General features: G+C 46.0%; 1 protein-coding gene across 1 annotated transcript in view; it reads left to right on the top strand.

Annotated features, from left to right (window-relative positions):
* The first annotated feature begins 28 nt into the window (after positions 1–28).
* WSB2 (WD repeat and SOCS box containing 2) overlaps positions 29–12,886 on the top strand; it is a 258,576-nt gene continuing 245,718 nt past the window's right edge. Inside the window, exons 1-2 of the mRNA XM_086943273.1 lie at positions 29–131; positions 3,458–3,497. Coding sequence (XP_086799399.1) covers positions 3,458–3,497 — 40 coding nt within the window. The 5' untranslated portion in view covers positions 29–131. The remainder of the gene's footprint in view (positions 132–3,457; positions 3,498–12,886) is intronic.

Raw genomic sequence — 12,886 nt, 5'->3', positions numbered from 1 at the left:
CGCTCTCGGATGTGCGTAGGCTTTTGCTAGAGGAATCCACCGGCTTCCGGTATGTGAAAAGGTGAGAGAGCTGCTCTCCATTGAGGATATGCGGTTCGAGTCCCAGCCAGCCGGCAGACTGATGGTTTACAGTAGGTGATTTTGGCATTGTGTTCGAGCCAGCTGTGCTTTTTAAAAATGTATTTTAGTATTGTGATGGAGTGAATTCGGCAGTCACCATGACGACAAAGCTTGTTTTCCTTTGCAAGCCCTATTCCTTGGGCCATGAGCAGGTCTGTCCGCAGTTGTTTAAAGAGTCTAACAATCGGATTCCACTAAACTATGTGTTTATGAAAATACTCTATGAAGGAAGTGCAGCCTGGGTAGTACAGAAAGTATCATTTGCAATCACAGCAGCGCCTCCCGGCATTCCGCATTCATAAACAGTTTGGGGGTTTGTAGGGCTTTTGGATTTTAGGGCGTACCTGGTCATTGTAGGGTTCAGGGTGGTTTTGTGTTTTGGTCCCTTCAGCTTACTTTTCCTGGACTTTGTAATCTAATACCCAAAATGATAATTGTATTCCCTCACTATCGGAAGTGGTTTGGACTGGCATCTTTTTTCTCTCCTGGTGATAGTTTCTCTTCAATCAATCAATCAATCACAGGCATTTATATAGCGCACTACTTACCCGGAGGGTCTCAAGGCGCTAGGGGGGGGGGGGGGGGGGGGGGAGTGCTGCTACTGCTCGAATAGCCAGGTCTTGAGCTTCTTCCTGAAGGAGAGGTGGTCTTGGGTCAGGCGCAGGTCGGTCGGCAGGGAGTTCCAGGTCTTGGCGGCCAGGTAGGAGAAGGACCTTCCTCCTGTTGTCGTTCTTCGGATGCGGGGGACGGCGGCGAGGGCGTGGCTGGCTGATCGGAGATGTTGTTTGGGAGCGTAGAAGTTGATGTGGTTGTTGAGGTAGCTAGGACCTTGATCGTGTAGGGCTTTGTGTGCGTGGGTGAGGAGGCGGAAGGTGATTCTTTTGTTGACGGGGAGCCAATGCAGGTCTCTCAGATGTCCGGAGATGTGGCTGTGTCGTGGGATGTCGAGGATGAGTCTGGCTGAGGCGTTCTGGATCCGCTGGAGTCTCTTCTGGAGCTTGGCGGTGGTTCCGGCGTAATGGGCGTTGCCGTAGTCCAGTCGGCTGGTGACGAGGGCCTGGGTGACCGTCTTCCTGGTCTCGGTGGGGATCCACCGGAAGATCTTCCGTAGCATGCGCAGGATGTTGAAGCATGACGAGGAGACGGCGTTGACTTGTCTGGTCATGGTGAGGGAGGAGTCCAAGATGAAGCCCAGGTTGTGTGCGTGGTCTGTCGGTTTGGGTGCGCTGCCCAGGGCGGGGGGCCACCAGGAGTCGTCCCAGGCGGAGGGCGAGGAACCCAGGATGAGGACTTCCGTCTTGTCTGAGTTCAGTTTCAGGCGGCTGGTCGTCATCCACTCGGCTACGTCTTTCATCCCTTCGTGAAGGTTGGCTCTGGCGGCGGCGGGGTCGTTGGTCAGGGAGAGGATCAGCTGGGTGTCGTCAGCGTAGGAGATGATGTTGAGGTTGTGTTGGCGTGCGATGGCCGCGAGGGGGCTCATGTAGACGTTTAAGAGGGTGGGGCTCAGCGAGGATCCTTGAGGGACGCCGCAGATGACTTCGGTGGCCTCTGACTTGTACGGTGGTAGACGGACTCTCTGAGTTCTTCCGTCGAGGAAGGAGATGATCCATTCCAGTGCCTTCTCCTGGATTCCGACGTTGCTGAGGCGCTGCACTAGGGTGCGGTGGCAGACAGTGTCGAATGCCGCGGACAGGTCTAGGAGGATGAGGGCCGCTGTTTCTCCGTTGTCCATCAGGGCTCGGATGTCATCGGTGGCAGCGATGAGGGCGGTCTCGGTGCTGTGGTTGGCTCGGAAGCCAGACTGTGAGGGGTCGAGGGATCCATTCGTCTCGAGGAAGGCGGCCAGCTGCTTGTTGACGGTCTTCTCGATGACTTTGGCTGGGAACGGGAGGAGCGAGATGGGGGTGTAATTCTCGAGTTCGGTGGGGTCCGCTGTAGGTTTCTTGAGTAGGGCGCTGAGTTCGGCGTGCTTCCAGCTCTCCGGGAAGGTGGCGGTGTCGAAGGAGGTGTTGATGATGTCCCGCAGGTGGGGTGCGATGACCGCGTCGGCCTTGTTGAAGACGTGGTGAGGGCAGGGGTCGGTCGGAGATCCGGAATGGATGGAGTTCATCAAGCGGATGGTGTCTTCGGTGCTGATCGGAGTCCAGGCGCGGAGGGTGGTGGTGGGGGGCGGTGGTTCGGTTGTGGCGTGCGTCGGTTGAGTGCTGAAGCTGTTGTGTATGTCCGCGATCTTGTTGTGGAAGTAGGAGGCGAGGGAGTTGCAGAGGTCTTGCAATGGGGTGATGTCGTTGTTTCCGGCGTTGGGGTTGGAGAGCTCTTTGACGATGTTGAAGAGTTCCTTGCAATTGTGTGCGTTGTTGTCTAGCCGGTCCTTGAATGCAGTTTTCTTAGTGGCGCGGATCAGTTGGTGGTGCTTCCGGGTGGCAAGCTTGAGGGCGGTCATGTTGTCCGGTGTTGGTTCCCTTCTCCAGGCTTTCTCGAGGGCTCGGCAGTTCTTCTTGGAGCTCTTGAGTTCGTCGGTGAACCTTGGGGACTTCTTGCTGCCGGGTCTGCTGGGCGGGGTCCTCAGTGGGGCGAGTTCGTCCGCACAGTTGTTGATCCACTTCGTGAGGTTGTTGGCGGCCTGGCTGGTGTATTATTGATCAATGCATTAAATCCTTCATTTCTTTATTAATCAGTGGTTCACAATTGGGGTCCTTCTCACCAACTTAAAAGAATCTGTGATATATTTATGATTTATCTTATGAAGAATATGTTGATACCTGAACAGCTGATATCTGTTGTTCTGATAATAAACCTTGGCTGAAAACTATCCGGAGAGACTCTCTTTGTATGTTTCCCTGATACTGTGGGTCAACATTTTTCAGCCTTAGAAGCCCACCATTGTACATGATTAACTATAGATACAGGAGCTTAGTTCTATTTCCTCCCTCAGCCTTTGATATGTCCGGCCAGAGTAAACAATGTGAAGGTCGGACTCTGTGGCTCCTTATTATTGGTAAGGCCTAAGCATGGGACACTTATCAAATGGCGCCTGTGACAAGGAGGTACACAGATGGCTGGTGAGCAGTGTAATGGGTTAGCAAGTGTATAGGGTGCTGGTAGAGTGGTTAATGAGCAGCATGCAAGACCTTGGGTGATGTTAATGGGGGGTTCACAGTTTTGCTTATTGTGTGTTTTGGGAAAGATGCTGAGTGGATGGGCTTCTTGCAACAGTTAATTCACAAGGGTTTGAGAGATTTGAAAGTTTACTACAGTCCTCCACTCTCACCCTCAATGTACTGACCTCCAGTGGCTGAGTTTGATTCCCATCATTTACTGTTGATTGTCTTTCTAGATGGAGCTTATTCAAGAAGAATTATGTGACCCATTGGCTGGTGAGTTCATATTGTAGTCTTTTGATCACTCATTAAATTAGATATTAATTTGGAGGACACTGCATTTTACAGTTATATTTTTAAAGATACAGCATTCTGTTATTTAGACAGTGCTTTTCCCCTTCTGTGATTTTACATTAAAACATCTATATTTCTCTAATAGGTAATCAAGTAAACTATGATGTAATTAAAGTCTTCCGGGCAGGGCTATGAGACAGTTGTCTTTATTTGCTAATGTATTTTGATTGTGTGACATTCTCTCACGTATTCATGGCTTTGAACCACTAGGTCCGCTTTATCAGTCAGCAATGCTTCTACCAAAATCTCATTTCATGTGAGGGAACATTTTGATTTGGGACTCCCAAGTCCCATTTAAAGCAGTTCTCCCAGACCGATTTTAATGTCTCTTCCTTCTTGCAATGCTAACTACTCTACCAAATGCTAGATGCATTTAACATACTCTCTTTTCCATTGGCATGGTGCTTGTAACGTTTGCATTATGTATATAGCTCTTAAAATGCAGGCTACCTAAGCTCTTGATGATTTATGTCCGGTTGAACTTTGCGTCAGGCTGTTGACTGACATTTTTAGGTCTTGCCTAGCATCGAAGCACATGCGCTGCTCGCTCTGCAAGATCTATTGTCGTCTAGTTTGTTCCTGAAGTGGGGTGGAAGCTCCACCTCAGCTTTTCATTTGCGCGTGTCATACTTTATGTTAATCCCTTCGATGCTGGTGACGGAACCATTCCGTCATCAGTCACGGTTAAGCTGTGCTGATGACGGAATGGTTCCGTCACGACCACACCCAGTCATAAAATTGCAGCACAGCAGGAAAATTCCTGTAGCAGCGATGTGGTTAAACGCTCGCATTTCATTTGGAGTGAGGCTTTTTAGTTCCCTCCCGGTCTCCTATCCGGCTGGACTGCATATTTATGAACAAAAACTAAGATAACTAGCATTTGCAATGCAATAGGTCTAACATTTTAAAACCTGTGACCTATTGGTATTGTAAATAACAATACCTTTTTAATATTGCAGGTTTTTTCAACACATAAATAAAAGGCATTGTCATGTACAATGCCAGTAGCTCAAAATATCGCAATTGCGAGACCTATTGCATTGCAAATGCTTGTTGTGAGTGTGTAGCATTAATGCATCTAGACAATTTCTGAGTTGCTTGAATAGATCTATGATTAAAAACTCAGATGTCGTATCAGGGCCCATGAGATGACAGAAATTCCATTATCATATCATTATTGTTCTTGGATGATGTCCTTTTTGGGGGTTTTCAGACTTGTGAGATCTATCAAGCTGCTTAGTTGTCGATTTGTAATGTGCTTTTTCTGTTCAAGTCAAAAAGGAAACTCAAAGCATAAACCTTCGTTTGGGGGCTAATGCAGGAGCAACGGAGAATGATTTTTGAGTATGTAGGTGAGCAACTTTGAGACTAAAATTTGTTTTATTTTTTGTCACTGTTAAGACTTCACTGATTAGCCTCTATCAATTGTCTGATGATTGGAGTTTGAGAGCGTCAGTATTGAATTGGGTTAACAGACACTTCAAAGAAATGTGAGTTGACCACATGTTTGTGGAAACAATTTCGAAGTTTGACAAATAAGATCCTGTAAAGCATTTAACTAGTTGAAGAGTACTAAGATAATGCTGAACACTTGAAAATTCCCAAGGTTGAGGTTGTATTTGGTGAGCTAAATTCTCCAGTGATGAGTTGAGATTGCCTGCTGCTCAGGAAGGAGGTAGACCATTTTTGTAATCTGTTGTCGGTATTCATATCAGTTTTATTTCAGTGATAGATTGTGTAAAAATTGGTAGAAAACCTCAGGAGGTCAAGCAACGCTTTGTCACTTTTGCCAGTATTAGTAGTCATTCTGCCCCTTGCAGTAGGACCACTTTGTTTCTTCCCTTTGGCTGTAGCCACGATTGTTAATCACCCTTAAAGTTCATGTTCTTGATAGCCTTTATTATTTGAATGCGAGTCAAGATTCCTGAATGTTCTTTTAGAAAGGGGTTTTGCTTCCAGTTTGGGTCGTTTGAGCAGGAGTGTGTCCTTGCTTGCTTTTGTGAAAATAGTATGTTTCCGTGAGGATGATTATCGTTGGTTCTAGTCGATTGACATATTAGTTGGCCACCGAGGCTGAGTACAAGGTTACTTATGGTATGTATGGAGGCTTTGGAAACCAGGTTTCCCACAAGATTTTAATTGGCTTTCTAGAAAGTGCAGCAAGTCGCTTCTTTTAAATCAGGAAGTGGGTTGTTATCTAGTCTGTGGGTGGGTAAATAGCAGCTATATCAGACAGTTTTTCTGGCACACACCCTTTTTTTCTACATAAAAAGAACAGACTGGCGTGGGAATTGAGAGAAGGTTGGCATGGAGAAAATCCTAACATAAGCATATATTTCTGATATGTGAGCCTATCAAGAATCCATGGTATGGTCACTTGTGTTGGTCTTTCCATGACTATTTACCCATAAAGCCTTAATGTTTAACCATAATACGAGTCAACATGTACTTCATTATACTTACAAATGTATTGAACTTGACTGATAATGTAATATAATTCTGTATTCCAATACTCCTCTGAGTGATGTCCAAACCAGGCTTTTCAGAGGTTCACAAAATAATCTTCGAAGGGAGGACCAAGCCATGTTTAGACAGCCCTGGGGCCTTATTCCCCGCCCCCGGCCCCCTCCCAGATTGACTAAAAGGAAGTTGTCTCAACATGCACATGATATTAACATTTGGTTAAATGTCAAATCGTGTTGGCTAGCATGCCGCATTAGCTTCAGGTTTTGTTATTTGATATTATTATTAAAAAGTATTTCATCCTGGCTGGGTCGCATAGCTGCTGTAAAAATGACTATTCACCCCCAAGATCCTGTATGTCCCGCAGACTGTCCCACTCACCCCACCACCAAACTACCTGTGCAGACCTACAAATGGGATGAGGGGTGGCAAGTGGCCACAGTTGGACCATAAGAGAGCCTACCTGCCTAAGGCAGAGGGTGGCCTGGCAGTTCACTACCACACAGAGCAACTATGCTACATGGTGGATATGGAGAAGCACTGGTGCTTTATGAACCAGCGATTTGCTGGGACCCACACCCGGAAGGTTCCTGGCTTCTGAAAAAAAGCACTGACTCCCCAGTTACTCGAGAGACACTGGGATCCTGGGACAAAGTCACAACACCTGAGGGCTTGAAGCCCCCACACCCCCACCCCCTCAAAACCTCATTATAGGGAACCCAAAATTCTCCCCCGTAGCCACGGATGGGTCCTGCTTTTAAGCCCATGCAAGAAGCAAACGTCAAAAGGATGGGTGACCTATTTGACCACCAGGAAACATAAACTTTCCTCTACTTCAACAGGAATATGATGTGACTTACGATCCTCAGAAGCCCGGTGCTATAGCGCCATCAAACACTAGATTACCGAACCCAAGACTAGATCCCACTCAGGTAGACCCCTGACACCATTTGAGAAGTGGTTGATCAACAAGCAGGACGACAGGGGCATTTTCTTAGACATTTATGCCTTCCGAAACAAAACAGCTAGCCCCACTAAGTCTCTTGCTCAAAAAAGATGGGGTTTAGAGCTGGAACGCTCATTCTCGCCCAAGGAGTGGGCTGACCTCCTACAAAGAGCACTAATCTCCTCCCGTAACATAACATGTGTATTTTGTATAGAGCACGTATCACGTGAGGGTCTCAAGTGCTGAATAACAGATTTATATCGTTACCCAACTCACTGGTACTCATTTTATCGACCTCCGATGGATGAAAGGCTGAGTGGACCCGCCGGGCTTAGATCCTGTGACCATGAGGTCGAACACAGGCCCCTACGGTGGATGCATTAGTCCACTGCGCCACCAGCCCCGTAGTGCCGTAGGCCAGGGAGCACTACTCTGAGTCAAGCATGAATAATATTGTACTCCTGCATGGCTAGCAAAATTAAAAAATGCCCTTCTGGACACCTGCTGGCTTAACTGCAACCAAACTGGCACCTTGACACTACTGCTGTGGCTGTGTTTCAAACTTCAACCGTACATGGAAGCGTTCTCTAAGACATTCATGTCATTTTTGATACAGACTTACGAGCCTTACCTTACCTTACCTACATACTCTTATGTTTACCTAACGCCCTAACCTGCGCTCCTGTAAGTGAAAGGCAATAACAGCGGCACTCTGCACATCTAAACGGGCAATCCTGCCCAAATGGGGCAGCAATCATACTTCCACCCACACGGACTGGCTGCACAAACTGTTAGATGTTATTGGAATGGAAAAAATGACTACCTGCTAATGCTAAAAATGATGGTGAGTTGTAGAATGCATCTAGATTTCTTTAATGTTTGTAAAATTGAAAGGAATCTTGAATATTAACGTATTGTCTGGTGACAGTATATTAAATTATTTTTTCACTATTAAATGAATATGCTCCTCAACTAATAGCAAATACTCAGCGTTGTGGATCGGTCTGGGACAATACCTGTTTGCATAGCCGACTGAGGAGGCGCTGTTGAGCAGTTGGAGTAGTTGAGTTGGGCAGTCGAGTCGGCGAGTAAAGCCGCGAACAAGACGGGAGCTATTACACCCGATACAGCCGACATAGTCAACACAGCCGACACAGGGAGGCCAGGAAACGAGCTGCAAGTGAGCCGCAAAGCCGTCGGGGAGCAGGGTGACGAAATCCGGCTCTCTGACTGAAGTGCTCCAAAAGGCGCTCTGAAGCATCCTGGTGTTCCGTGCTGTGTTATAACTGGGTTGAGGTGTAAGCTGGTGTAAGATCGGAGCAGGCAGTGCAAGCCGGTCCGGGACCCGGGTTTGTCTCCCGTGTGTCAGGAGCCCTGCAAGCCCCACAAGCCAGAGGAGAGCTGGAAGAACCGGGAAGCAGGGAGCCAGGACTCGGGAGTTAACCTGGGAGAAAACCCTGAGCACACAGTCTGCGGCATAGCACTGACAGAGAACCCCGAGGCGCCCGAAGTTGAGTCGGAGTCAGAAGCAGAGCCGAGCTGAACTACTGGCAGATCTGGCGAGGAGCGCTGAAGGGGGTTGTGGGCTAATCAGGTGTAGAAGCGGTTGTGCAGGTGTACAGTAAACAAGGACATACTGCTCAAAGTGGAAGTGGTTCGCGGAGGGGCAGCTTGGGACAGATTCCACTTTCTATTTTTGTTAACATTCCCAACCCAAAACAACACCTCCCGCATAGGAATAAGCATAGAAGCACAAAGCTCCTATAGGGCAGTGAGAGGACTTGGCATCGAGCTGGTTGGAGCAATGAGGTCTGGGAGGACACGTAGGAACCCCCCACAGACCACCAAACGTAAATCCAAAACCAAAGCACTCACTTGCCCCACTGAGGACATTGTAGCTTATCCTTCCAATACCTCATTAATACCTCCTACCTATTCCATCTGTGGGTCAATGAAATCCACTGGCAAATTTTCATTTTTGAAAGACCCCGTAACAGCAATCTACTCTATGCCAGTAACCCCAAATGGATTACAAAAACCCATGATACCGAGCAAAGCTGCCACGCTGGCAGTAGTCACACAGACACCCTTGCCGTGTCTACATAGCAACACGGAAAAGGGCATTGGAACAGAAGAATCAGGCGAGTGTGCACAAACAGCTCAGGGAAACAACAAGTACAAGATACAAATACAAGCCCAAGTAGATAATGAAAACAGAAGTGATGAAATGGCGCAAGAACAATTGAAACAACTAACGCCATCAGATGTCATCGAAAGGATAATGGAAAGGACAATGGACTGCTCCATTGAAAAATCTTTGGAAAAGCGTATAATGCATATAAGTTCTCATAGAACTACAAGGATATCTACCTCATTAGTTCCATCAACAAGCGATATAAACCTAGACCTATCACGGCCTGGCAGCCTATTAGCCGCACGTTATGATGATGGACACCACAACATTGGCACCTTAGTAGTTACACATAAGGAACAACCAAATAACCATTCGACTCAAAGATTGGGGTCATATCAAATGACGTGGAAATCCAGCAAAAAAAGCGAGATGTGTAATTCCTGGTTGGAGACTCAAATCGACAAAAAGCAAAGCACACTGTCTTATAAACTAAAACAAGACCAAAAAACAAGTGAAAACGGTCACAACCAAACGAAAACACACAATAAGTTCAGTGTCTACAACAGAGGTACAAGAAAAACACTAAACGGACGGCACCCCACCAACCAATTGATCCTGGATTTAGCAGACAAAAGCCAAATCGAGATATCAAGTGGATCAATACAGGACGTAGAAGTCCAGGAATGCACAAACACCCTCCATGGAAAGTATGCTGACCGCCGTCAGGAATCATCAATCATAGAAATTTCAAGTGTATCGGCACTGCACGACTTAGTATCTGCAAAAAGCTCTGGTAACATAGGCCTATCTAACAAACAAAATTTGGATCCCCAAGTGTTCAAGACTCTCAAGGAACATCCACACTGCAAACCCACCTCAAAAAATAACACCAAAGCTAATCAATAGCAGGAAAGTATGGTCTTAATCAAAACTTGGAATCCATAATTACACTACATAGTGCTCTGGGCAACATATTGGAAACCTCAATCAAAACTTTGAACATGCAGTCAGACAAACTTGACATTCAAATACATTTAATGAGTACAATAGCTGAACACATATTCTGCATAAACAAAAAATTGGACGCCATGGTCAACACATTTGACATTTTTCATGCTAAGAGTCACCTTTGGACACAACCGCTAACTTGCACCTGTAGTCTGATACTAGAAAAACTAAAGGACCTACCCTTAATACTCCAAGACATTCTCCAGGAATGCAAGCAAGCAAACCAAGGCATCGAAAGTACAACAAATGAAAGAGATCTAAATACCTTTGCCGACTGCAAAGACGCACCTAAAGAAGAAACACTTCAACATGACAACATGACAAAAACTGATAACCTAAAGAGCGATCTCCTCATTGACGCAAGCCTCTACTCCAAACCCCAGTGCTTACCACCCATTGAACCAAAAAACAATGCTACATGGTCAACCTTTGGCACATACTCGGAAGAAGAAATTGGCAAACTGCTCAGCACCCTGAAGCCATCCAACCACCTCACGGACCCCCTTCCTGCTACCGCAGTAAAAGACTTTACTCCTTTGCTTCTCCCTCTCTGGACTAAAATTATCAACAGCTCTCTCCAACAAGGAAGCATACCTGACTCCCTCAAAGTTGGACAAGTCACACCTCTTCTAAAGAAACCTACAGCCGACCCCTCTGATCTCAACAATTACCGTCCCATTACCAATATTCCCACTCTCTCCAAACTGCTGGAAAAAATGCGCACAACTACAATTGACTAAACACATTGAACAATTTGATCTCCTCAACCCTCACCAGTCAGGCTTCCGAGCAGGACACAGTACAGAAACTGCTATGACTCACATAATTGACGACGCACTTCAAATGCTAGACCAAAACGACGCCTGCCTCCTCATCCTTCTTGATCTCTCTTCAGCATTCGACACCGTTAAACATGAGAATCTACTAGAACTACTAAACACAAGAATGGGTTTATCTGGAACTGTTCTCAAGTGGTTTACTTCCTTTCTTCACAACAGGTCGCAGAAATTCAAGAGCAACAACCTGATGTCCTCACCAATACCTGTAACGCTAGGCGTCCCCCAAGGATCCTCTCTATCCCCAACTCTGTTCAACCTTGTTATGGAGCCTCTGACCACCTTGCTACAAGCATCCAATGTACACTTTCACATGTACGCCAATGACACCCAACTTTATCTCAAATTACAATCCACCAAAGACATCCTGCTCCTGAACTCAACGATCAGAGGCACCCAATCCTGGCTTGCTGATAATCATCTCAAACTCAATGCCCTGAAAACAGAGTTCCTTCTGATCTCACCTCCAGCGAAGATCTCCACCACTCAAATTTGGTTTAAACACCTAACCGCACTCAATGTCCAACCCACCATCGTGGACTCAGCAAAATCTTTAGGCATAAAACTCGACACCAATCTCAACATGCAGCAACATATCAGCAAGGCAACAAAGGGAGCGGACTTCCAAATCAATACTCTGAGGAAACTTAAACCCTTCCTCCCAGCCAAAGACTTCCAAACCGCAGTACAAGCACTAGTCATCCCTCGAATAGAATACAGCAGCATCGCCCTCTGCGGACTCCCCCTAACTACAACCGCACCCCTAAGAGCTTCTCTAAACGCTGCAGCGAGACTCATCACTGAGTCAAAAAAGCACTCCCATATTACCCCTGACTTGAAATCCCTGAACTGGCTGCCTTTTGAAGCCAGAATACATCTGAAAATCGCCTGCATGACACACAAGGCGGTACACCTAAACTCGCCCGGCTATCTAGCTCAGAAGCTGACAATCTCTGGCGGAGCTAGAAACACCAGAGGCACAAACAATCTTCTGCTGAAACCTCGAAGATTCCGGAAGGAAAAAACATATAAGCGCTCCTTCTCAGGAATGGCGCCTAGGATCTGGAACTCACTCCCTCCCGAAACCAGGCTTATCTCTTCCACTACACTCTTTAAAAAAGAAGTAAAAGCTATCCTCATGGCTAAATGCACCTGAACTATTATCTCGAACTCTGTTAATACTCTGCACCGATCTATGCTACATGTTTGACCCCTTTGATTATTTGTATTAGTTGTCTTATTACTCACATGATTGGCTTTGCAGCCACCTATTTGTACTGTTTGATCTATTGATTTATCTGTCTGACTATGCTCCCTCATGTACCCCTTCTATGTAAAGCGCTCTGATATCTGCAAAGATCTTGTCCGCGCTATATAAAACTTTCAAAATAAATAAATAAATGAAAATAGGCATGGAGACTTAACACCAGCAGTGGTGCAACAAACAACAGATCAAAAAGCGAAGCATAACAAGTTAATAAAATTAAGATCTGGTGAAACATCAGAAGACCAAAAATCAACAGAAGCGAATCCATTTGTGTGGAAAAATTACAGCGCCGAATTAACAGAAAAAGAACAGCTTGAACAGGACTGGGAAAAAAATCAGAGCAATAAACAACCTTTAACCAAACAGCAGAAAAAACGTGCAAGGAAAAATAGAAATCAACTACAAAACCGCATATCCTCAAATAAGCAGGCCCTGACCAATTTCCCGATTTTTAACTGTCCAAAAACTTCTTCAAACCCCAAAATTGAGACTGAAGAGGGGTTACACCAGTCACCAATAATAGCAAAACTTCAAGTGAGACCACTGACTCATAGTCCTAAAGAAGCAGCACAACAGCATAATACCACAGAAGCAATCAATAACAAATTATTTCATAATACAAGACTAAAAACAATAAAATTAATAGAGGAAATTGCC

Source organism: Lissotriton vulgaris, chromosome 11 (genome assembly GCF_964263255.1).
Source record: "Lissotriton vulgaris chromosome 11, aLisVul1.2, whole genome shotgun sequence".
Taxonomy (NCBI): domain Eukaryota; kingdom Metazoa; phylum Chordata; class Amphibia; order Caudata; family Salamandridae; genus Lissotriton; species Lissotriton vulgaris.
The sequence above is the reverse complement of the archived record's forward strand: the minus strand, read 5'-3'. Positions and strand labels throughout refer to the sequence as shown.